The sequence below is a fragment of the Dermochelys coriacea genome, chromosome 11, assembly GCF_009764565.3.
Source record: "Dermochelys coriacea isolate rDerCor1 chromosome 11, rDerCor1.pri.v4, whole genome shotgun sequence".
NCBI lineage: Eukaryota > Metazoa > Chordata > Testudines > Dermochelyidae > Dermochelys > Dermochelys coriacea.
Window position 1 is genome coordinate 36227550 of NC_050078.2, and position 25217 is coordinate 36252766.

Genomic DNA, 25217 nt, shown 5'->3' on the forward strand with positions numbered 1-25217 from the left:
GCTGTGAGACTATTATCCAACTGAGAATACAAGTAAGGATGCTGGAACTTTTCTTCTTGTGGTTGATTGGGCTGAGAGGCAATTAGATGAATATTTGGACTTAACTTGCAAGAAATCCCTAATCAACAAAGATGGATCTATCTGCCAGGTCCCAAGTGCTGAAGACTGACCTCAGGTGTCTCAGAAGAAGTCTCCAACTCTGTGAGGCTTAAATAAGCCATCCAAACTCCATCACCTTTCTCACATACAAAGCAAAGGTCCACAGGCTGCAATCATGGCAGAGCTCCCCTTTCTGTGGCACCCAGACAATCTGCATACTCCATTTTAAATGACTCTGCCAGGCTGGAGAAGGAGATCAGCATGGAGATCATTCCAGAGTATAAGGGGGTGGGGGAGGAAGAGGACATGTCCTTCTGCATCAGGAAAAAAGGGTGGGGAATACTGCTCACCTATTCTCCAAAATTTTGGCTTCAAAAATCCAGGATAACCAATAGGGTAACACAGGATTCTTAGAGCCAGATTTCTCTGTCTGGCAGCATTCTGGGTATGTCAGAGCCGCCTTCAATATTTTCAGGAAGAAATGCACAGCACAAACATTTTGGAGTGGCAGACAGGTCCCTAATTCATAAAGGCGTATTTGTGATATATGGCTGCTACATATAGTTATTTTACACAAATAGCCAATGAATAAAAACTACACCCAGGAAGCATGAAGTTCACATAATACTGCCTAAGACTATGTCTACATTTGGAGCTGGGGTTGTGATTCCCAATCCAAGCAGATATGCTCATGCCAACTCTCATCAAGCTAGCACGCTAAAAATCGTATCAATCATGGCAGCATGGTCAGCCGCAAGCAGCACCAAAAAGCTACCTGCCCAGAATATGCACCCAACTGGATACCCTGGGTACACACTTGGGCTGGTAGCTCGTGCTGTTGCTCACCGCGCTCTGACAGATGTGGCTATTGCCTACAATATTCTGGACAAATCTTATTGAACTAAGTTAAAATATCTTAGGAATTCATTGTAATAAAAATGCAAATGGTTATGCATTATTGTGGGACCGTAGATAACATCTCTAGGAAGGAGATATGACAAATATCTCCTGGGAAGCGTTATGGCATCACAGGACTATTTTAAAACCAAAACAGGCCAGATAAGTAGTATGTTTTGGGGGAAAACAAAATTAAATGGATTCCCAAGGAAAATACCCTGGGGAGGGAATGCAATTTCCCCACCTCCGGACCAAACCTTTGAAAGCTTCGCCTTGTGGAGAAAACCATTGTCCATCTGATCACCTATTCCTGGTCTCTAAGGAACAAAGGACCTAAACTGTTATAAAGGAGAAAACAAAAATCACAGATTTATGGTATGCTAGTTCTGAGCCAAGGCACTTATGAACTTGTAACCACTCGAAAACCCCTTGATGATGTCAGTATTGCAGATGAATGGAATGAAGTCCTTGATGATGTCTGCAGGACTGTTTACCTACCAGAGCCCTTATTGGAGTCAGGGTAATCTCTGATAATCTTATTTGCATGTCTGGTCAGTTCTTTTTATTCTTTTTTCCATAATCTTTTACTTTAAGAATAAATGTGATAGTTTTAGAAAGAACTATATGATCATTTAACACTGTTTATAGCCTCTGGGGAAGAAAGGCAAACAGGCCTGATGAGGCAGTTTACTTTGCTGGAGAATCACAGTGTACACAGTGAACTGGGCAGCATGGAAATCCTCGGATAGGAGGGAGAGGGAGCGGGAGAGAGAGAGATGTACATCTCTCCTCAAGACAGGTGATGATGGGGGAGCTGGAAGCCTCAGAGCAGACCACAGAGGGATAATAGAGATGCATTTGCCCAGAACTGTGAAAATTGCAGCTATACTTCTATTTTTTAGTATGTTAGCTTGATGTCTACTGGAACTGGGAATCACACTCCCCTCTCAACTGTAGACATAGCCTAAGGGCTTGTCTATAGAGCTTCTCGGTTTGGACTATGGAAGTGTGAACTGTAGCACACACTAGTGCACCTCCACTGTATAGACACTGCTGTTGCAAACTACAAGGTACCTAGTTCGCATTAACATGGTCCTCTTTAAACAGGACTATTTAAATTGCAAACTAAGTACCTTTTAGTTCATGCCCTTCGCATCCACTTAGGGGAATTACAGTGAGGCAACCAATGCGCACTGCAATTTGTACACCCTATAGTCCAAATTGTGGGACTGCATAAACACAGCCCTAAGATTCAAGTGCTACCATTTATTCTGCTAAAATAAATCTGGTACTGTACTGTACATGAGGAACAACAGTGACATCTGGTGGATATTAAAAAAAAAATCCCACACACCTGTGATAAGCATAATTGTTAGAGAAAGAATTGTAAGTTAAACATTTGAGGAAGCATAACAATTATCTCTAAAATGTACTATGCAGAACCAAATATATTTTAGCATTTGCTGTCCCTGACAAAGGTAAAAAAACTATTTTTTTTTTAAATTAATGTCTACTGGATTCTGAAATTTCTGGTAAACACATCCCCTTTCAGGGTACATACCCCCTTTGAATGTGCATGTAACTACTCAAATATATGTACACAGATTAGAGCATATTCCAATGACTTTGTGATAATTAATGTCTTTTTATATAAAAACAGCTGACTTGTGGCTTATTTGCAAATAAAAAGCACCATGTTCAGTTCACTATGATTCATGGGGTCAAAAAAAACACAAGTATTTGGATAGCTGTTGGATATTAGCGAAAATGTTTGTGTCCATGACAGATTCAGGAATTTTAACATTAAATTATTATTATCCAAAAAGTTTTATTGGAAATGAGCTTTTTGCTATTTCTGTTTCAAGTGCTTCAGTCATTCAACCAGGCAGTTGAAAAAAAATGCCAGATGTGTGTGTTTTAGTGGATAAATCACACAACGGTACCAATAGCAACCGTCACCAAACTGTTCACAAACCACAATCTGAAAGTTATTCATCCAGTACTTACAAATAGTGAATTCATTTGCTACAAGAAAGATCATCAGTTTGTGAATATATCACACCGCTAAACAGGGTCTACATGTGTGTCATAATAAACATTAGAGTTGGTTTAACTATTTTTAAAGTATTACAGAGGATGAGGCATCCTAAAAGAGAATTAATCTCCATACCTACTGGTACCTCATTAGTCTCCAGCATCAGCCTGAAGAAGGCAGCCTGACTAAAAAAGGGAAATATAGTCTCTTACTAAAGTTAAACCTGAAGGAGAACCAGATATCTCAGAGAATTGGTTAGGGAATGCAGTGCCTTAGTGCTGGTCACATTCAGCAGAGCTCAATAGTTGCGACTGGAAGAGTTTGTATGCCTAAGTGAAACAACTTGATGGTCTCAATCTGTTCTCTAGAAGGACGTGGGCATGTCTCAACATAGTACTTCATAGAGGTTTAAAATTCCCATATTTTGAAAAAGGGACTAGTAGCTTAAGAAAAGTGACAACTAAAGATTGATATTTCAGCAACAACTACTGTCATTTGGATTGAAGCGGTCCAATTACATGACAAAATATGTATTGTATCAATAATTGAGACAGACTGGACCGTGAACCATTTCAGTGTCACTTCTTCAGGTTTATAGTTCATTTTGTTTTCCTTAATGCTTTTTTACTAACTTTCTTCTCTATTTTAAACACCAGTCTTATTGATAGAGGGAGAAATATTTCTATTATTTGTATAATAGCTTTAGACAATAGTATCCCTAGCCTTTTTCCAATAGCACATTTAGTCAATGTACAGTCCTGACCCAGTTTTAACTCTGACCTTATTCTCTGAGCTAGAAGCATCTTACAACCAATGCACTCAGGGTTAAAAAGTTATAAATATCTTTGAAATGCTACAACGGAGAAATAACTTTTTTTTCAAAAATATTTGTGGCTGTCTTTATAAGCCATAAAAGAGCAGTAAAGGGAAAAAAACAATTTTAGCTTTGTAGTTCATCTTTAAAATACTGCTGTTAAACATAATACAGTATAAACAACGAGGCATCCTTGTGGCACCTAAGAGACTCAAATTTATTTGGGCATAAGCTTTCGTGGGCTAGAACCCACTTCATCGGATTGATGGAATGAAATACAGAAGCAGGTATAAATACATGAAACGATGGGGGGTTGCTTTACCAAGTGTGAGGTCAGTCTAATGAGTTAAATCAATTAACAGCAGGATACCAAGGGAGGAAAAATAAAACTTTGAAGTGGTAAGAGAGTGGCCCATTACAGGCAGTTGACAAGAAGGTGCGAGTAACATTAGGAGAAATTAGTATTGGGGGGAAATTAAGTTTAGGTTTTGTAATGACCCAACCACTCCCAGTCTTCATTCAGGCCTAATCTGATGGTATCCAATTGGCAAATAGTTCCAGGTCTGCAGCTTCACGTTGGAGTCTGGTTTGACGGTTTTTTTTGTTGAAGAATTGCAACTTTGAGGGCTGTTATTGATGTGACTAGAGAGATTGAAGTGTTCTACTGGTTTTTGAATATTATGGATCCTGATGTCAGATTTGTGGTCCATTTATTCTTTTGCATAGAGACTGTCCGGTTTGGCGATGTACATGGCAGAGGGGCATTGCTGGCACATGATGGCATATATCACATTGGTAGACGTGCAGGTGAACGAGTCCTTGATGATGTGGCTGATGTTGGTTAGGTCCTATGATGGTTGTCCCTTGAATAGTATGTGGCAGAGTTGGGGTTTGTAGCAGGGTTTGGTTCCTGGGTTGGTGTTTTTGTTGTGTGGTGTGTAGTTGCTGGTGACTATTTGCTTCAGGTTGGGGGGACTGTCTGTAAGCGAGGACTGGCCTGTCTCCCAAGGTCTGTGAGAGTGAGGATTGTCTTTCAGGATAGGTTGTAGATCCTTGATGATGCGCTGGAAGCAGTTTAGGTGCTGTGGGTGACGGGCTAGTGGCATTCTGTTACTTTCTTTATTGGGTGTGTCCTGGAGTAGGTGACTTCTCGGTACCATTCTGGCTCTGTCAATCTGTTTCTTCACTTCAGCAGGTGGGTACTGCAGTTTTAAGAATGCTTGATAGAGATTCTGCTAGGTTGTTTGTCTCTGTCTGAGGGATCGGAGCAAAAGCAGTTGCCTCTCGAGCTTGGCTGTAGACAATGGATCATTGATGTGGTCTGGATGAAAGCTGGAGGCATGTAGGTAAGTATAGCAGTCAGTAGGTTTCCGATATAGGTGGCGTTTTTGTGACCATTGCTTATTAGCTCTGTAGTGCCAGGAAGGGACCTCTTGTGTGGACTGGTCCAGGCTGAGGTTGATGGTAGGGTGGAAATCATTGAAATCTTGGTGGAATCCTCGAGGGCCTCCTTTCCATGGATCCAGATGATGAAGATGTCATCAATGTAGTGCAAGTAGAGCAGGAGTGTGAGGGGACAAGAGCTGAGGAAGAATTGTTCTAAGTCAGGCATAAAATGTTAGCATATGAGGGGCCATGCGGGTACATCTTTATAATCTGGACCCATGGAAAGGAGGCGCCCTCAAGAATTCCACCAAGATTTCAATGATTTCCATCCTACCATCAACCTCAAGCTGGACCAGTCCACACAGAGGTCCACTTCCTAGCACTACAGTGTGTGGGGATGTGCACAGGCAGCCTATAGAGGTGTGGCTCCTCCAAGAGGGGAAAGACCCCTGACAGCATGGTGAGAGGGTATGCTTCCTGAAGGGGAAAGAAAAAGGGCTTGAAAATCAGCAATACAAAAGCCGGAAGGGAGCTGCTTTTGTTCTCTCTTCCAATACTAAACACACATTGTATGTTACTGAGTTTGTGACTGTGTCATCATTCCAGGGACTCTGCCTGCTTATGCTAACCCACAAGGAGACCAAAAGGTCACGTAACAATACACTCTAAGCTGCACAGTTGGGTATCATTTTACATAAACACACATTGTTCATGGATGACACTAAGCTCAGGGGAGAGGTAGATATGCTGAGGGTAGGGAGAAGGTTTCAGAGTGACCTAGACAAATTGGAGGATGAGCCAAAAGGAATCTGATGAGGTTCAACAAGGACAAGTGCAGAGTCCTGCTCTTAGGATGGAAGAATCCCATGCACACCGCTACAGGCTGGGTACTGATGGACTGAAGCGGCAATTCTGCAGAAAAGGACCTGGGGATTACAGTGGATGAGAAGCTGGATACGAATCAGCAGCATGCCCTTGTTGCCAAGAAGGCAACATATTGGGCAGCATAAGTAGGAGCATTGCCAGCAGATCAAGGGAATGATTATTCCCCTCTATTTGGCACTGGTGAGCCACACCTGGACTATTGCATCCAGTTTTGGGGCCCCCACTACAGAAAGGATGTGGACAAATTAGAGAGAGAGTCCAGCGGAGAGCAATGAAAATGATCAAGGGGCTGGGGCCCATGACTTACAAGGAGAGGCTGAGGAAACTGGGCTTGTTTAGTTTGCAGAAGAGAAGAGAGTGAGGGGGATTTTATAGCAGCCTTCAACTACCTGAAGGGGGGTTCCAAAGAGGATGGAGCTCAGCTGTTCTCCGTGGTGGTCGACGTCAGAACAAGGAGCAATGGTCTCAAGTTGCAGTGGGAGAGGTCTAGGTTGGATATTAGGAAACACTAGTTCACTATGCAGGTGGAGAAGCACTGGAATGGGTTCCCTAGTGAGGTAGTAGAATCTCCATCCTTAGAGGTTTTTAAGGCCCGGCTTGACAAAGCCCTGGCTGGGATGATTTTGTTGGTGTTGGTCCTGCTTTGAGCAAGGGGTTGGACTAGATGACCTCCTGAGATCTCTTCCAACTCTAATCTTCTATAGCTGGGGCCAGACTTTCTGGAGCAACAAGAAATCAGCTCAAAACACAGTGATGGAAAAGCATTATTGACCATTCTTTTAGTTACAAATTGAATCAGGTGATTTCATATCTGCTGATAGGGGGTAACTGAATTGTTTGAAATTATTATATAGTTTTATGACTTGATTTATAGTAGATTTCTCCATTATAGCTCTCTCTCAAAAAAAAAAATCACAAGATCTAATATGCGTAGGTATTGTCCTACTTTTATACTGAAAATGGTATTTAGACTAGAAAAGTAACTTTAAATTGATGTCTTTGGCAAAATCTTTACTGTGTTACATATTTTTAACATGTCTAATCCTTGATCTGCCCTTACTACTTTTTTATTGCAGAGTTTTGAAACTATGTATACACTGAAATCAGGAAGTGAGACCACTACAATAACATAACATTACAGTGGTTATCTGAAACACACAAAAGTTAGTATCGGTCACCTTACGCATAAATGCACAGGGTTGTGAGTTCAATCCTTGAGGGGGCCATTTAGGGATTTGGGGCAAAAATTGGGGATTGGTCCTGCTTTGAGCAGGGGTTGGACTAGATGATCTCCTGAGGTCCCTTCCAACCCTGATATTCTATGATTCTATGATTTAAATATGTAGACGGGGGAGGGGGGAGTTTAAATAAAATAGGTCAATTTCTCTGGAGTTTAAATCAAAACCTCACCAAGCTAATTGACTGTATTGCAGTAGGATGTTGATAAGTCTACTTCAATAGAACAAGATGTAATTTAGAGGGATAGACTCCCACTGTCCACACAAAAGTATGAAATATGACAGCTCTTCTGTCCTTTGTTTGAGATATTCATTGACAATGCCCTCTCAAAAATTTCAGCTGGTTGTGTTGGTTTGGCACAGCTACCATTTGCACTGGAATACTGGCCAAGCTTTTGCTAGAGGTAAACAGGAGCAAGTCAAGAAAGTAAAAGGAGAGAACTGTCCAAAAAAAGCAGGAAAGAACTAAAAGCCATTTATCATAAAAGTGTTAAGAATCTATGTCCTAGAGACCCAGCTTCAGATTCAGACCAAGTAATTTGGGAACAGTGAAAGAGCATGCCTTATGACTATGCAGCAGAAAAAAACATGGGAAACAGAAGAATGAGTTTTAAATAGCTTCCTAGTCTTCCTACATAAAAAAAAAACCCACAACCACACAGCGATGATACTTTTTTTAAGCCATGAACAAGGCAATCTTACCTAGACCTATGCGAGGAAGGTGTTCAAACAGTGTCCAGCTGTGGTCATCTATGTAATGATTCTTCAGTATTAACAGCTGGCATACATCTCTGGCTGTTACATCACTTGGCACTTCCAAAGCTCTGCTAGTGTCATTCTCACTGTATACTTTAATTACCTGCAAAAATAATGAGTATAAAAAGAGAAAGCTAAAGTGCCCATACATTTAAAATTGCAAAGCACTGGTTAAATCAGCCCAGACAACTTATTAATCTCCACACCTTATGACTAAAAGTGTCATATGAAATTCAACAAAAGCAGAACGCTTCCATGTCCCCTTCTAGTAGCTGGATTTCCACATTAATATGAGACAGGGATGGTGCTGCAGATTACTAACGGTACAATTCAAGGACCCTGAGAATGTAGCTATCCAGAAAGGTTAGTGAAAACCAGGTCTGAATTTGTTGGAAGAAATTAGACAAAGAGAGGTGAGCTAATTTGAGATGTACACAATTCTGTAGGGAATAGAAAGGATAGATGCCACAAGGCTGTTTGAATTTGGACAAGCAAGAATCAGGGCATTAAAAAAGGGATTGACACACAAGGGAATGGAATTAGAATTAAAAACATGCACCTGAACAAAAGTGATACATATGAATGATCCCCAGGGGCTATGAGCAACTAGAGAGTAGTTCAAAATATCGTAGGAGGGACATAGCACAAGTGAACAGATTTATTTGCTCATCTTCTATCCTTACAACTTCCAAGTTTCTTCCTATTGTATTATATTCTTTATATAAATTTGTAATTTTCTGGTGATCTTCAGCAATGAGGAGTTGTTGACTTGAAAATTTCATTAAAGATCCATGCTTCTGAAAGATAGGGAAATGTGTATTATTTAAATACCATATAGCTTTTTGGAAAAGAAGAGAAGGTTTGAGTTGAAATTGCTCATCCTTGCACCCAGACAAAAGATGAATCCCAAATGCGTACAGAAGGACCAAACTTCAGCCAAATCAGATGGAATTGATGAAACTTGCTATTCCCTTACTTTCTGAAGTGCTGTACACCTACTGCTCCAATTTAAAAAACATGGAAGAGTTCACGTATTCAGGAAACATTTCTGAATTTCTTCATTTTCATGCAATTATAACAGAATCTTGAAACTGAATTAATACAGCACCATATTTTGCATTTGCCTTTATTTTTACTTTTCCATTTTTAAAAAGATAACAAAAAAAAGCAATGAAAAATATAGACGACACCTGGCAACAGCCTGGCCTCTCATTAACTTCATTGTGGTATTAGAACCTCAACATTATCACTGAATATATGTAAGTGTTTTGAGTTTAATTATAAAATGATAGACCGATCAACATATGAAGTAGGTGTAGGAAAAATATGCACATTAAAAAAAGGTCTTTTAGATCTTCTGAAGTCCAGTAAAATGGCACAGCCATTACAGACAGCCCCCCAACCTGAAGCAAATACTCACCAGCAACCACACACCACACAACAGAACCACTAACCCAGGAACCTATCCTTGCAACAAAGCCTGTTGCCAACTCTGTCCACGTATCTATTCAGGAGACACCATCATAGGGCCTAATCACATCAGCCATACCATCAGAGGCTCATTCACCTGCGCATCTACCAATGTGATATATGCCATCATGTGCCAGCAATGCCCCTCTACCATGTACATTGGTCAAACTGGACAGTCTCTACGTAAAAGAATAAATGGACACAAATCAGACGTCAAGAATTATAACATTCAAAAACCAGTTGGAGAACACTTCAGTCTCTCCGGTCACTCGATTACAGACCTGAGGGTGGCTATCCTTCAACAAAAAAGCTTCAAAAACAGACTCCAACGAGAGACTGTGAATTGGAATTAATTTGCAAACTGGATACAATTAACTTAGGCTTGAATAGAGACTGGGAATGGATGAGTCATTACACAAAGTAAAACTATTTCTCTCCCCCACCCACCCCCCACTTTTCCTCCGATGTTCTTGTTAACTGCTGGAAATAGCCTACCTTGCTTGTCACCATGAAAGGTTTTCCTCCTTTCCCCCCCCCCCCCGTGCTGGTGATGGCTCATCTTAAGTGATCACTCTCCTTACAGTGTGTATGATAAAACCCATTGTTTCATGTTCTCTGTGTGTGTATATAAATCTCCCCTCTGTTTTTCCACCAAATGCATCCGATGAAGTGAGCTGTAGCTCACGAAAGCTTATGCTCAAATAAAGTTAGTCTCTAAGGTGCCAAAGTACTCCTTTTCTTTTTGTGAATACAGACTAACACGGCTGCTACTCTGAAATAGGAAATCCCACCCACTCATGCAGCCAGTGCCTCAAGAAGAGACAACATTGCTGCAGTAGTAGCAACATGTGCCCAGGCTAAAGTCAGCAAATCCAAATGGAGCCTTACAGGAGACATAGGCCAGAGAGCAGCCTGAATGCAAGGTCACTGTGAGCCTGCATGGCAGGTAAGAATTGCCATTTAACAATACAATGGGAAAGAGGCACCTTAACATAAGGGAATGATGCCTGAGGGGTAGTTGAGATTGTTTGTTAGCGATGGAATTAGTTTCCTTAAAACCGTCTTGGATTGTGTCAGATTTATTAACTTTTTTTTTTCCAATGACATACAGCTTCTGTCCCTGTAGTTGTTGGGGACACGATCTATGCTTGGAATGATTCCTGTCTCTGCCGAGGTCATAGGAGGTTGGAACAACATAGCAAAGAAGCCCCTACCAGTCCTAGAGGAAAAAAATACTATACTCCACTGTTCAAGATACACTGGTATTATTTATTGTATACATTAATATAGCACCCAGAAGCTCCAGCTAAGTTTGGTGCCCCATTGCAGTGGGCCCTATCCTAAAGAGCTTACTGTCTAAGCAAATAAGACAAACTGTGCAAGAGAAACAGAGCAAAGTGACTTGCCCACAGTAACACATGTTGGTTGCAGACCGAGATGCAACTCCCATTCCAGCAACTTGTCTCCTAGAAGAGGATACTGCCAGTATGTATGTTGCATATAGAGATTCTTTAGATATACATCAAGTCAGGTGTCAATAATGTCACTTTATAGCAAGAATATGCACAAGAGAGTGTGCTGAGGCCTTTGTTAGCCATTTTAAAAGAAAAACTTGTGTAAGATTGCAGTGCAGATGACTAATCTCTGTATTACTGCTGAAGATATAGAAATTAGCTTTTTTAAAATACTGAAGACTGCAACACACATCCTGATAATGAGCTGACTGAGGCCATTTGACTTGGGGACAGGGAAGCCTTGGAGGTGGCCTTGGACCACAGCATTACAGCTGAAGCAAAACAAAACAAAAATTTTAAAGTAGAGTTTATATTCCAAGTCTCCTCACTTTCTTAGTATAGGTGAATACATCCTGCCTAAGTCTAAGACAGCCAATTACCCACTACTCTCAGTTATGACATGTGATACCTTGTAAAACATAGCTACACTGTGCCATTTAGTTCTGTTCCTTGCAAAAGATCCAAATTCTGCTGGGAGACAACTGACGGCTTGTAGCATCTTTCTGAACTTTTGTTACAGTTTGATGAAGTAACTGTGACAGGGTAAGTCTCATCAAGTTAGAGTGACTTTTTGTTTTCCTTTTAATTAAGAAAATAAAAAACTGTACAATATGTATAGTCTGGATACATGCATTTGAGACAAGTCCAGGGCAGATTTCTTAGGAATTTGTTTGTTTCAAAGGTCTCAAGAATAGAGCCACCTGAAAGAGGATGTAGGGAGATGCTTCCTTTCCTTAAAATGCAGAGCTATACATTTTTCTTGCCAGAAGCAGGGAGAAGGGAAATGTTCTCTAGGAGTAAAATGAGGATATGTCATGGCCAAGAATGTGACCACACTGACCTCCCCTGACCTACAACCTATGAGGCACCTGACTAAGTGAATGTCTGTCTCTATTTTTGCTATACCTTTCCTGAACCGAGCCAGTCATCTTCACTCTCTATCCGTTTCCTGTCTCCTGACACCTACCAAGACTGGAAACAGAAAGATAAGGAAAACAAAGGCTGCTTCCTTTACTTATTTTAAGCACCTGGCAAGTATAAAGCAATAAGTCAGTACAGTAGGACATTTTAAAAGTGGGCCCCAGCCCCTGGTACTTATATGTCTACATGCATTAGAAGACTCACAGCATGGCTGCGGCTGGCCCAGGTCAGTTGACTCAGACTTGAGGGCCTCAGGCTGTGGGGCTAATAATCACAGTGTAAACATTTGGGCTGGAGCCCAGGCTCTGAAAGTCCATGAGGCTAGAGGTCTCATAGCCCATGTGCCAGCCGGAGCCCAAACATCTACACTATACATTTTAACCCCGCAGCCCAAGCCCTTCAAGCCAGTCAATTGACCTAGGCTTTGAGACTTGGTACCGCAGGTTTTTATTTCAGCATAGACAGACATAGGGTCTTAAAGTGGAAGAGATTCTACTATTAGTTCAGAGAAGTGTTTGTGCATAAAGGGAAGGCACCACCTTTAGTGCAACAGGCATTAAGTGGTTACGTTGCTTGAAGAGTGAGATGGGGGATTGTCTTTTTTTGGTCTTTTTTTTTTTAATTTATTTTTATCACTAAATTTTGAATATTGAAATAGACTCATGAAAGCATTTGAGCCACAAAATAAACCCAGAAGTGTCACAGTGTACATTTTATTTGGATTATGTTTGTTTCTTTAGTCATCTTATTCAGATTGTCAAATCATGGTTGACTTATATTTCAGGTGGAAATTTATACTGTGTGAATTGTTTTGAAATATCATTAACAAAGGAGAGCAGTAACTGCTTGAAATGAAGAGGGAGCAGCAGAGGGAAGGAAGCATAAAAGGTAACCAGAGCAGGGGATTTTTTGTCCCCTGCTTCTCCCAATCCATCATGCTGAGAAGTCTCCTAGCGGACCAAGGGCAGCAATTGTGAACTTCATGGATTTGTTGGAGGAGTCTTGCAAATCCTACAGAATCAGGTTTGAAAACTAATTCCTATTGGTATTTTATTCAGACTGAATTATTTGTATTACAACACAGTAGGAGGCAGACACTATATGAACATACAGAAAGACACACTCACACTCCTAAAGAGTTTAAATCTAATTCATTTAATGCATGGTCTAGACAATGCAATAAGATGTAAACTACCATACAAGTAAAGAGCCAACTACAGCTAACAGACAAAACTATTGAGCTTGAGTGCCAAAACCCAGTCATTGAAATCCATATTTAGGCACTTAAATCAAAATGACCAGATTTTCAGAAGATGATCATCTATGGTTCAGAGATGCTCAGCAACACCTCTGAAAACCAGTCCACATTTATATAGATTTAGGTGCCTAACTTTAGGTCATCACTACCACAATTTTTTTTTGCCCTGTGAATAAAACTTTGCACATTTTGTACTTAATTACAGTTTGTCACGTATATTAACTAGATTATTGTATGTCAGAACCAGGTTTTAAAAGTCCTTCATACCTCCCGAGATCCTGATTAGTATCATCCATGATCATCAATAACCCACCATCTTATAGTTAATTAAAAGGCTGCTTGCCTGGAGCACTTGTTCTCTAGTCCCCAACCTTCTCTTCTAGTTTAAAGGTTTGCTTATTGAGGCTGGCAGAGTAGGGTAATGGGATAAGAAACATTTTACAATTCCTAACAATTTTCCCCATCACTATCCAGATAATTCCACAAGAAATGGGAAAATTTTGCAAAACAGTTAAAAGGCACCCATATATTTCTAAAAGGCTAGTGTTAGCCTATTGGCCAACTGACAGGATTCCACCTACCCATCATGTAGAGTCTCCATCACCAGGTGGCTTTCCTGGGTGTGATAGAATGCCAATCTAGGGAGTTTAAGGACCTTCCTAGGATTTTTCTTTTAAATTTTTCATCCTCTAGCATTTACCCACAAAGGGCAGGTGAATAGAGAGAAAGACTCTCATAACTCTCAGAAACTACCTTATGCAATCATGTCAAAAAGAAGGAAAATGTGATCAGGACAGATCTCTCTCCCTATTCTAAGCTAATTAGGTATTATTAATTATTGTATTACCATAGCACCAATATGGCCTCCTTTACTGTAGTATCTGAGTACATCACAAGCATGTATGAATTTGTGCTCATCACACTCGTGTGATAGGGAATTATTATTACCATATTGCAGATGGGGAAAACTGAAGCATCAAGACACTAAGTGACTTGCGCAAAATCATACAGCAAGTCTGTGCCAGAGCAGGGATTGTCTCCTGGGTCCAGGCAATAGCCTGGACCATCCATCCTTTTGCTTTTGAATATCCAGTGGAAAGGAAATTGCTCTGTTTCAGCCAAGGGTAAGAACATTTCCACATAGCTCCAGCACCAACAGGGTTCCAGAATCAAACAATCAAGGAAAAAAACAAGGGCATATATGGAAGAATTCAGGAACAAGCACAATTACAGCTATCTCAAGTATGCTGTTCATACCTGGAAGTGACTTAGTCCAGATGAAAAGCACACAGAAGAATGCATAAATTTTTAATTGTTTTGAAAGACTCAATGTTTCTGTGTAAAATATAATGGTTTAAAATGTTTTAACATTAAACTGATCACCTCTAAAAGTGAATGAGGAACTGCATACAATGAAGTTGGCAGAGGGAAGGAAATAGAACTAAAGATGTTCTGGGTAGGAAAACAGAAGAAGAAATAACATAAGACCACACACACAAAGGACAGGGTCCTACATACATCTTGTACTTGGCAATCCAAGTACTGGTTGTAGCTTTATGCAAATATTAGTGGTAAATATATTATGTTAGATACTTCCCCTCCATCTCTATGCTTAAAACTAACTGGTTCCCTATTGCAGTTAAAAGGGTAGAGTCAAATAAAATGCTCTCATATTATTCTAGTAACTTCAGATATATGCAGTAAACAGGAAATAGCAAAAATACATTAGTACTATAGTCTGTAAAAGCAAAAGAGGCAGCAAAGAAGGGGTAAACAAAGAAGATCTGGGTTCTCTTTCTGGGTCTACCACATACTTCCTGCATGGCCTTGAGCAAGTCAATCTCCAGGCCTCCACTTCATCTTCGTATAATGGACTGGAGAGTAATAACATTTCTATATGGCAGGGTAACAGGTTGAACTCATTAAGATTTGTGAAGTGATTCGACTTCATGTGATTAGTGCTTTATATATTTAACATATCATTATACTATCTGCTTAGCCTAAAGGATTTACAAACAGAATAAAAAACTTTACAGATCAGATTTGCTGCAAGATCTTATGCAAGCAATTCACAAATAAATGACATTTCACTAATCCACCAACAGCTAAACTGACTTTAGGAAAGTCACCTGACCTCCTTGTAATTATGATTCCCATCAGTAAGACAGGTACACTGCTTATCTTCCCAACAGTGATTATAAAGCACTTGAAATCTTTAGATGAAAGTATCATCATTATTGAAGATATGGGGGGCAGGGAAAGATGGGCAGAGAGAGAGAGAGAGAAAAGCTTACACTGCACTCACATTTCTTCTCCTAAACTAGCAATACATTAAGAAGCAGCCACATACAGGTACACCTACAAAAAAAAAAAAAGGTTTCATAGTAGCAGCCGTGTTAGTCTGTATTCGCAAAAAGAAAAGGAGTACTTGTGGCACCTTAGAGACTAACAAATTTATTTGAGCATAAGCTTTCGTGAGCTACAGCTCACTTCATCCGATGCATTTGGTGGAAAAAACAGAGGGGAGATTTATATACACACACACAGAAAACATGAAACAATGGGTTTATCATACACACTGTAAGGAGAGTGATCACTTAAGATAAGCCATCACCAGCAGCAGGGGCGGGAAGGAGGAAAACCTTTCATGGTGACAAGCAAGGTAGGCTAATTCCAGCAGTTAACAAGACTATCTGAGGAACAGTGGGGGGTGGGGTGGGGGGGAGAAATAACATGGGGAAATAGTTTTACTTTGTGTAATGACTCATCCATTCCCAGTCTCTATTCAAGCCTAAATTAATCTGTATCCAGTTTGCAAATTAATTCCAATTCAGCAGTCTCTCCTTGGAGTCTGTTTTTGAAGCTTTTTTGTTGAAGGACAGCCACTTCCAGGTCTGCAATCGAGTGACCAGAGAGACCGAAGTGTTCTCCAACTGGTCTTTGAATGCCATAATTCCTGACGTCTGATCTGCGTCCATTCACTCTTCTACGCAGAGACTGTCCAGCCTGGCCAATGCACATTGCAGAGGGGCAATTAACTTAGTATGATAAACCCATTGTTTCATGTTTTCTGTGTGTGTATATAAATCTCCCCTCTGTTTTTTCCACCAAATGCATCCGATGAAGAGAGCTGTAGCTCACGAAAGCTTAATGCTCTAATAAATTTGTTAGTCTCTAAGGTGCCACAAGTACTCCTTTTCTTTCTACAAAAAAAGTCACCTATGAAAATGAGGGAAAGAAAGGACTTCCAAAATCAAGCTAACATAACATTACTTCTCATTTTTGTTTGCTGTGGTCAGTGAAGCTAAGAGCAGGAGATCAGCAGCCATACATTTGAATTCCTTGTTCTCGTTTGTGTCAAGTGTCACCAATATAGTATTTAAATGGTGTTTTGTAATTAACTGTCCAACATATTCTTTGCTTGTCAGAGAGCAATAGAATTTGGTGTTCTTACATAAAGAAAATCTGTTACGGCCACATTCAGGGTGGGATTAAAGAATTTGGGAGCCCTAGGGGAATTAGGGGACTCCCACCTTTCCTTCCCTAAGGAGGTAGGAAGCTTGGGGAGGGAGCTGTTGGCAAGCAAGACTGCTCTGCACTCATCCTGCAGCAGATGCTGCTATTCAATAAGAGGAGCAGATTATGTTTTTTCTGGGCAGCAATTTATACAGGAAATCTAGGCTGAACAAGAACATACAGGCTTCAAGGTAAAAATGCCAATATTAAATATCAGTTTATCTTCCTGGAGCTCATTAGAGAAGGAATATAGATGGGAATTTCAGCTTTAAATTTAAAAGTTGATAATTTGTCTGCTCATTATAGCATTATTCTCTGATAGTAGCCTACATTGTCCAGGCAGATTTTTCCCTTGACCTGGCACAAATATATGCCACATCTCTCATGGATTATTATTTGTACTGTGGTCAAGCCTAAAGGACCCTTTGTTTTTTCTAAAGAATCTAGCTCAAAAGGAAGACAGAAATATCTCTGAAGCAGTGTCTATCTAACTTGAAACAAGACAAGTGAACGTAACAAAAAAAAAAAGCGTGTGTGGGGGGAATTAAGATACTGTCTTGTGGTTACAGAAGGAATTCCATGCCTAAAGGACAACAAGTGTGACAACGTCTGCGGCAGTAAACAAATAGATATTCAAGATTGGGGGATGGGGATGATAAAATAAGTGACAAATGTGGATACATAGCAAATGGCAGAGTTGTGGAAGGCCTTGAAAGCAAGGATAAGAAGTTTGAATTTTATGTAGTGAAGAAAGAAGAAAGGGCATTATCAGATGAACAGACAAAAAAGATGCTCTAGTATGGAGGGGGGGCAAGGTGGGTGTCAGGGAAGCCAGCTAGGAGGTGGTTAACATTGTCAACACTTGAGATGAGGGCCAGAATAAGAGTTTTACTAATATGGAAACAAAAGATTGGATTTCAGGGATTTTATAGAGGAAGCAGGAAATTTTGGACACAGCATGGCTGTGCACAGCAAGAGAAAAGAAGAACTTAAAGAAGACACCCAAGTTACAGACTTAAATGACAAAAGGATATTAGTGTTATTAAAAGGTGACAAAATGGGGTGGGGTGGGGTGGGAGGCGCCAGTCTAGAAGAACAGGTAAGGAGTTCAGTTTTGACCATAATATGTTTAAGTCTGCACTACGGAGACTCTACAGGCATAGCTATGCAGGCATAGGCTTGAAGTGTAGATGCTGCTTACACCCATCAGAAGGGGTTTTTCTGTTGGTGTAGGACCACCATCTACTTAAACAAAATTGCGATATCAATGGAAGCCCTAAGTACCATCAACATAGCTGTGTCTACATTGGGATTAGTTGTCATAGTTACATCAGTCAGACATAGCTGATCTCACAGGAAAGGGGAGGACTTACTCGGATTGCTGATTTGGTAATATTTTAAAAAACGGACACTCCAGCAGGAGAGCCAGAACATCTCCTGCCCCACCTCTTCCCCCCCCCAAGGAACCTCCCCTGCCCCACCTCTTCCCAGAGTCCTCCCCACCATCCACTCCTCTTCCCCCTCCCCCACCCTTCACTCATTGCTTTTCCCCTCCCACTCCCCCATCCAGGTCAAGAGGAACTCACCTAGCAGAGCCAGGCCTGGGAGCTGCAGCCACTGGACACAGATAGGAGGTGGCCCCAGCTGAGTAGGACTGGTGCAGGTGATGACCTGGCAACATCCCCGTCTTCCCCACCCACAATAACCAGACGTTGGTTGTCCGGTCAGTAGATCTGACCAAACACTGTCAGGTCCCCCTTTTCAACTGGTAAGTCCAGTCAAAACTGTGCACTTGGCCACCCTAGGACTCACTTTAAAAGATGCTAAAAGAAATGGTCAGAAAGGTAGGAGGGACAAACATGAAAGCTAAAGAAAGGCAAGATTTCAAGGACCGTATGATCAATAATGTCAAAAACAGCGCAAAGGTCAAAGAAGGCAAGAATAGAATAGCGGCCCTGAGATCTGGTCTTTAGAGACTCAGCAAGAGCAGTTTCAGTGAGGAGGAGGAGAAGGCGGATGCCAGATCAGAGGGAATTCAGAATGGAGTTGGAGGACAGGAATTCAGGGCAATGGTTGAAGAAGGCACAGAATGTGCTTAGAGGTGATAGAAAAAGGGAAATGGGTTGTTATTTGCACAGGCACGTGCGGGAGACCAGAGCATGCTTGTGTGAAGAGAGGGATATAAAGAAGGTCTGGAGGCCTATAAGTAGAAAAAAAGCAAGAGACACATTAGGGTCAGTCCTGGAGAAAGAAAATAATTGGGGAGAGAAAAGGGGAGACCAGTCTAAACCTGATGCATGATTCAGTACATTGTGTTGAATTCTTCCTGGGCAAGTTAGTGTGTGTAGATTTTATACAAAGCTCAAATACCTCAATAACTAACTATATATTTATATAGATCAGAATAATCTCAAAGCTGCACATAAAATCTTAGATATAGTTATGGGAAATACTTTAGTTTTAGTATAAAAAGCCTAAGCAATTCCTTTTGTGCTGTATATATGCTACATTTATTCTTTTATTATACAGCTATGCAGAATCAGGTCTACTAAGTAAGAGATTTACTCCTAGCCGAAATAACTATTCAGCAAAGCCTCTTGATACACTTCAAGGCTAGATAACAGAGTCTGAAGGTTAAGTTACAACTTACTGGAAGCCTAATTTTTTCAAAGGAGGCTAAAGTAGTAGGGCTAGGAAATGACCAAGCACTTTCCCCAATTGATGAGAAATCAGTTTTCTTCCAAGGGATTTCTGCCAAAAAGAAAGGATTATGAGCAGAGAAAAGCACTAAACACTGCCAATTTCCTTGGTTACTATATGAAGAATGTTAGATGTTCAAAGAAGTCAAGAAGAAACTGAAAAACATATCAAAGAACTGAAGGGGGGGGGTGGAGTGCAACATTAATTGTGCCACTAGAGATTGTTAGGCCACCCCAGCTAATAAGTAATGAAAGAATGCATTGCACCATTGAGATTTAAAGACTTGAAAAAAAAACCCCACACATTATGACTTCTCTCTCTCTCTACTCTTCGCTCTACTCTCTCACACACACCACACACAAATTTCAGATGAGCTGTGCAACATTTTGCCATTACAATTCACATTAGATCATGTGATTCTGTGACTAAAATCTGAAAAAGCCCATGAACAAGTGGTAGAGCCAGAGTGTCATTGAGTGACTATCATGCAGCAACTGAACTAATACACAGTCTATTGCACATATAAAATATTTAGCATGCACATGTTAGAAAAAGCAAAAAGGTTGGAACAGGGATTTTTACAAAGACTGTGGAAAAACCAAACACCCTCGTCTTTCCTACTAGGTTTGTTTTTGGGGGGGTTTGGGGGTTGTGTTTGTTTTTAAGATTATTCCTTTGACATGGCTAACAATTAAAAAAAATTGTATTGCATATTTGTAAACAAACATGGCTATTTGCTGAAATAATGTTTAAATAATCTGTATGTGCGTGTTAAAATTAGTTGTCAACTATTTCTCTCCCCTGCTCAAAGGGTAGCCATTTCAATACATAGAGAAGGCAAGGCCACAAACTTGTCTCCCTCTATTCAGTCTGAATCATATCTGGTCTCTGTGTCATCTCCTGTTAGGTTTCTCAATCAGTTTAAAAATTTAACCACCACCAAAATAAACCTTTATCTTCGCTGCCCAACAGCTCTTCACTCCTCCTGTTCTCGTCACCTCAGGCTCATAACCTGAGGTCAACTTTGACTATTTTGATCCCCCTCCCTGTCCCGTCACATCAAAGCCTCTGCAATCCAATGCTGTCCTAGCGGTCATGTCTAGGATCTTGTCCATTACAGCTTAAAATCCCATTTAGGCCTTCATGATTGCCTCTCATGGTTATTTCTACAGTCTTCTCTCTGGCCAAACTGACAAACCATGCTCCCCTCCCATTTCCAGTCAAAATACACACACACACACACACACACACACACACACACACACACACACCCTCCAAAACCATAGCCATTAAGATAATCTGCCTAACCATTGTTCTGACATATCACCACTGTCTTTGAACTCATGTTCCCCGCCCCCGCCATCCTCTGTCGCCTCCCTATCAAAGTGAAGTTCTTGTCATGTCTTCAAGCCCTCCCATAATTCTGCTCATCCTTTTCAAGCCTTTTCTCAGGTTGATGTCAGCATAGCCTAAAAATTGCGGACATTTGAATATTCAATGGAAAATGGAAAAAGTTCATTCAAGTTTCAGAACATGTATACAGTTAAAGATCTGCAAAATTAATTAATAGGGAGAAATAAATAAGACCTAAAATCACACTAATTTAAAATTCAATCACAGGTGTCTTTCAGCTAAGATCAGCCTTTCAGCTGCATCTTCTCTTCAAAAAGCTATGTCAGGCAAAACAGCCAGGATTTAGAGTATGCAGGGGAGACAGCGGGCTCACAACAATCTAAATGCCCAATATTAAAATTGATGCATTTGGAATATACGTCCAAGCTCCCAGTCCTTTTAACTACATTTCACCCCCCCCCATGCCTTATTATTTGTATGATAGCAGCAGACAGAGGCCTCAACTGAGACTGGGACCCTGTTGTGCTAAATGCTATACATACATACAGTAGAAGACAGGTCCTGCCCTGAAAAGCTGGCAGGCTAAGTAAGTCAGACACACAAAGAATGGAAGGGGAAACTGAGGCACCAAGCAGTGAAGTGATTTACCAAAGGTTACACATAAAGTTACCGTTAGAGCCAAGAACAGAACCCAGGTCTCCCGACTGTCAGAGCATGCTTTGTCAATTAGACTACGTCATCTGACCTCATTTTTATCTTAGTTCCACTCCGGTTAGAGGAACATAAGCAAATAGTTTTATTTCCCCCAGTTTTATTACAGAGCAGCCCAGGACAACAGACATGGCTGCTCCCTGCCATTGGCTGCCGTCCATAGCATTGGGCTAAGAAGATCATAAACATTCAAATTGCAGATGTTCAGCCATGTAGACGGTTTGTGCATTATACCCTTCCCCGCCCTTTCCTATGTATTTAAATAAGCTCTTTGAGGCAGGGACTGTCTACCACCATGTGTTTGTACAGGGCCTAGTGCAATAGGTCCCATTCTTGGTTGGCCCTTAAGCGACTCCATAATAAATAATATTAATAGGGGTTTTCATCCTTCATTTAGGATACGTCTACACTACAGCTAGGAGCATAATTCCCAGCTCAGGAAGGCAAGCACACACTAGCTCTGCTTGAGCCAATGCTCTTAAAAAATTATATATAAATAATAAATAATAATAGAGAGAGAGAGCACGTGAGTGAGCGCACGTGCGTGCGCCAGGGATTGCACAGGCAAGCAGCTCAGGCTCGCTGCTTGATACAAGCCTGCCTGGACCCCCCAGTTATATACTCAGGCAGCTAGCCTCAGCTACCACCTGCACTACCACTGGCTAACTATCACCTGTCTCTCTTTCTGAGCGGGGAAGTATGCTCCCAGTTGCAGCGTAGATGTACCCTTAAAGTGCTTGCACTTTTCTGGATGCAGCACAATACTCAGTAATAATCACCTGGGCCAATAATAAAAACCACCACCAATACTTCTCCTCCTCCCTATTTCAGCTGCAATTCTCCTATGGTGTGAGAATTCCTAGCAGCATTAGCTGTATTATCCCATAGAAAGTGCTCAGAAGGAACTTTATCAACCATCTGCTATTGAACAGTTTGTATTCTGATTCTTCTCCATGTGAGCCAGCTCCCGCTATACACCTATGGGAAGTTATGGAAAGACTTATTCGCAGGGCAAAAGTTCACACTCACATAAGACCCCTCTACATGTGGAGTAGGTTTTAGCACTACTTCAATAACCAGAGAAGTAAACAGAGAATTTCAGTAATAAGACATTACAGTAGGTCTGTAATCAGCATGGATGTGTTATTTAAGCTGCTGTAATACTTCATACTTTAATGACAATGTGCTAGAAGACAATATTTGAGAGTAGGACAAAAGCGCACTAATCTCCATTCCACCCTGTTTGGAATTACCTTGTTCCAGCCTCCAGTCTCAATGGTTGCAATTTGTGAGCTATTCCGGCTTTCTGGGTTGGACTCCCCAGGCTCCGCAGAAGGCAGATCTGAATATAGTTAGTGCCCACAACAAACTCATTTCTTCTGGCAATATACCAGAGCCTGGATTTTGTGAGCTTCAAGAAGCGGAACAAGACTTCCCTGTTCAGTAAGGCCTTTAGACAAAGTTTTGCAGTTTGAATCTAAAGAAGGTGCTCAGGTGTTTATGCAATGGGTGGTATTTCTACATCTTTAAATAACTCCATTTTTCCCAATTGTCCTTATGGATAGGAAGACAAAATATTCCAAGAAGAAACCACTGCCTCCAGATGTAACCATGTACAGACACCATTGGTATGTCAATTTGAGTGCTTTTATGTTAAGTTCCCAGGTTAATGCACTAGCATTTCACCTCTGGGGACCAGAATACAAATTGAAAAATGGCTCTCAGCCTAACAGATACATGTTCTCATCACTAATTCTGAATAAGATTTAGCTTACATTGCAATTTTTGCTGAGAAAAGGCCCAGGATTAAAGTATAATGGCAGATGCAGGCCAGAAGTTAGGGGCACTAGAGGTGTATGGGGAAACTTTCATATTGCTTCCTTACATCCATCCTGACTTTAACCAATCTAATGAGACCCTCATATTCTTATAAATGACAAATTGTATTGTTTTAAAAAAAAGAAAAGGAGGACTTGTGGCACCTTAGAGGCTAACAAATTTATTTGAACATAAGTTTTCGTGAGCTACAGCTCACTTCATCGGATGCATTCGATTGTTTGTTTTAAGTTACCTTATGTAATATTTTTAAAAACAATGGGCATGACACAGTTACGTGTCATGCTATATATGCACTCAGAGGTTTTATATGCAGAATGACTTATAAAACCTTATGAAAGTAGATCCTAGCTAGCATGAAATGTCATGGAATGCTTTTATCATTCCTTATTCCTCATTCCATGTACATGAGTGTCTATGTTTACCTATTACCACAACCAATCTTGTGGATTCATCAGTATTTATTTTTAATGACTAACTGATTCTCAGACAGACATAAATAAATGTTTTTTAATGAAGGTTGATACTTTAGTCAGATTCCTTAAAAACAGTTTATAGAAGAGTAAAAAGTTATCAAAGACTAGAGAGAGAAAACAACTAATTCTGAATCATTAATTCAATGATCGTGGGGCCAAAATGTATAGATCTGATTTGAACAACGCTTAATATGCACATTTGCCTATTCAATAAATCACCTTTCCGGCTGACTTTTAAAGACCCTTTTGGAGAAAGCAGTGTCCATTTATGGTCTGTAGAAAAGGAATTGCATGAATCATGGAAGTACATTCTAGAGGCAATAAAGCTTGTACTGCATTTTATTCTTATGAGATATAGTTGAGTGGCAATGGTATGAATAGCATTTGTCTATATTAGGATACAACAGATACATATTTGGAGTATGTATTCCTTTCAGCTTTTCAAAAAGAAAATGAAGGTGAGTAGTGCATCCATCAGGAACTAGCAGGATAGCCAAAGATCAGCTAAGTAATGCAACTAATTTTTCTTCTCATGAAAAAAATGCCATTGCTATTTTTTTGTATAATTGGTAAAATCTGCACTTTTGTCCTACTATATTTGATGGATATTAAATCAAATTCTTATGGAATAGATGACCATCAATTGAGAATACTTCGTGGACTAAGGCTGTTTTCATTTGATAAGAAGTAGAGCTGCTATTTTTAAAATTGTCTGACAATATATTCCTAATTACCATTGAATACCAATATAACATTTCATACTTTACTTATACTTTTCCCCCATTTTTAACATTGTATATAAATCTATTACGCAAAAAATAGGACAAAAATAGTACATTTGTGACGTTTTAAAAGCACATTTTTGGAAAAAAGAAAACAATGGAGACGACCTTTTAAAATGTGCTTTCATTCTTCTAAGGAAAAATCTGCTATTTGAAATAGTATGAAACATAAGAAAAGCCTAAAGATGCTGTGGTTCAAGTCAATGAGAGCTTTGACCTTGGTTTCAAGAATAGTATGACTGGATCCTAAATGTTATACTACATGATGCAGTCTCTGTATTTACTAGAAATATACTAGAAAGAACTAACCAAAAAAAATCTTAACTTTTTAAGTTAAGAAGAATGATACTCTCCCCCATTATAAACATTTCCCCAACTTTGTTTCTACACTAGAGCGATTTAAATAGCTGTAATAAAACTTATGGGGAAGGATTCATAGGAGGAAGTCTCTGCAAGGAGTTCCCCACAATTGTTCTGGAGTGGGGGGTGCTCTCTGCAGAACCCACTCTCAAACCTGGAGGATCCCAAGAATATTAGAACTATACCCATGGAGACCTGCTGCACCCCTTC

The 25217-nt window shown here is 40.3% G+C and overlaps 1 protein-coding gene across 1 annotated transcript in view; it reads right to left on the reverse strand.

Moving 5' to 3' along the window:
• The window catches only part of GRB14 (growth factor receptor bound protein 14), a 72234-nt gene that overhangs the window by 39070 nt on the left and 7947 nt on the right, over positions 1-25217 (reverse strand). Inside the window, 1 exon segment of the mRNA XM_038422040.2 lies at positions 8057-8213. Coding sequence (XP_038277968.1) covers positions 8057-8213 — 157 coding nt within the window.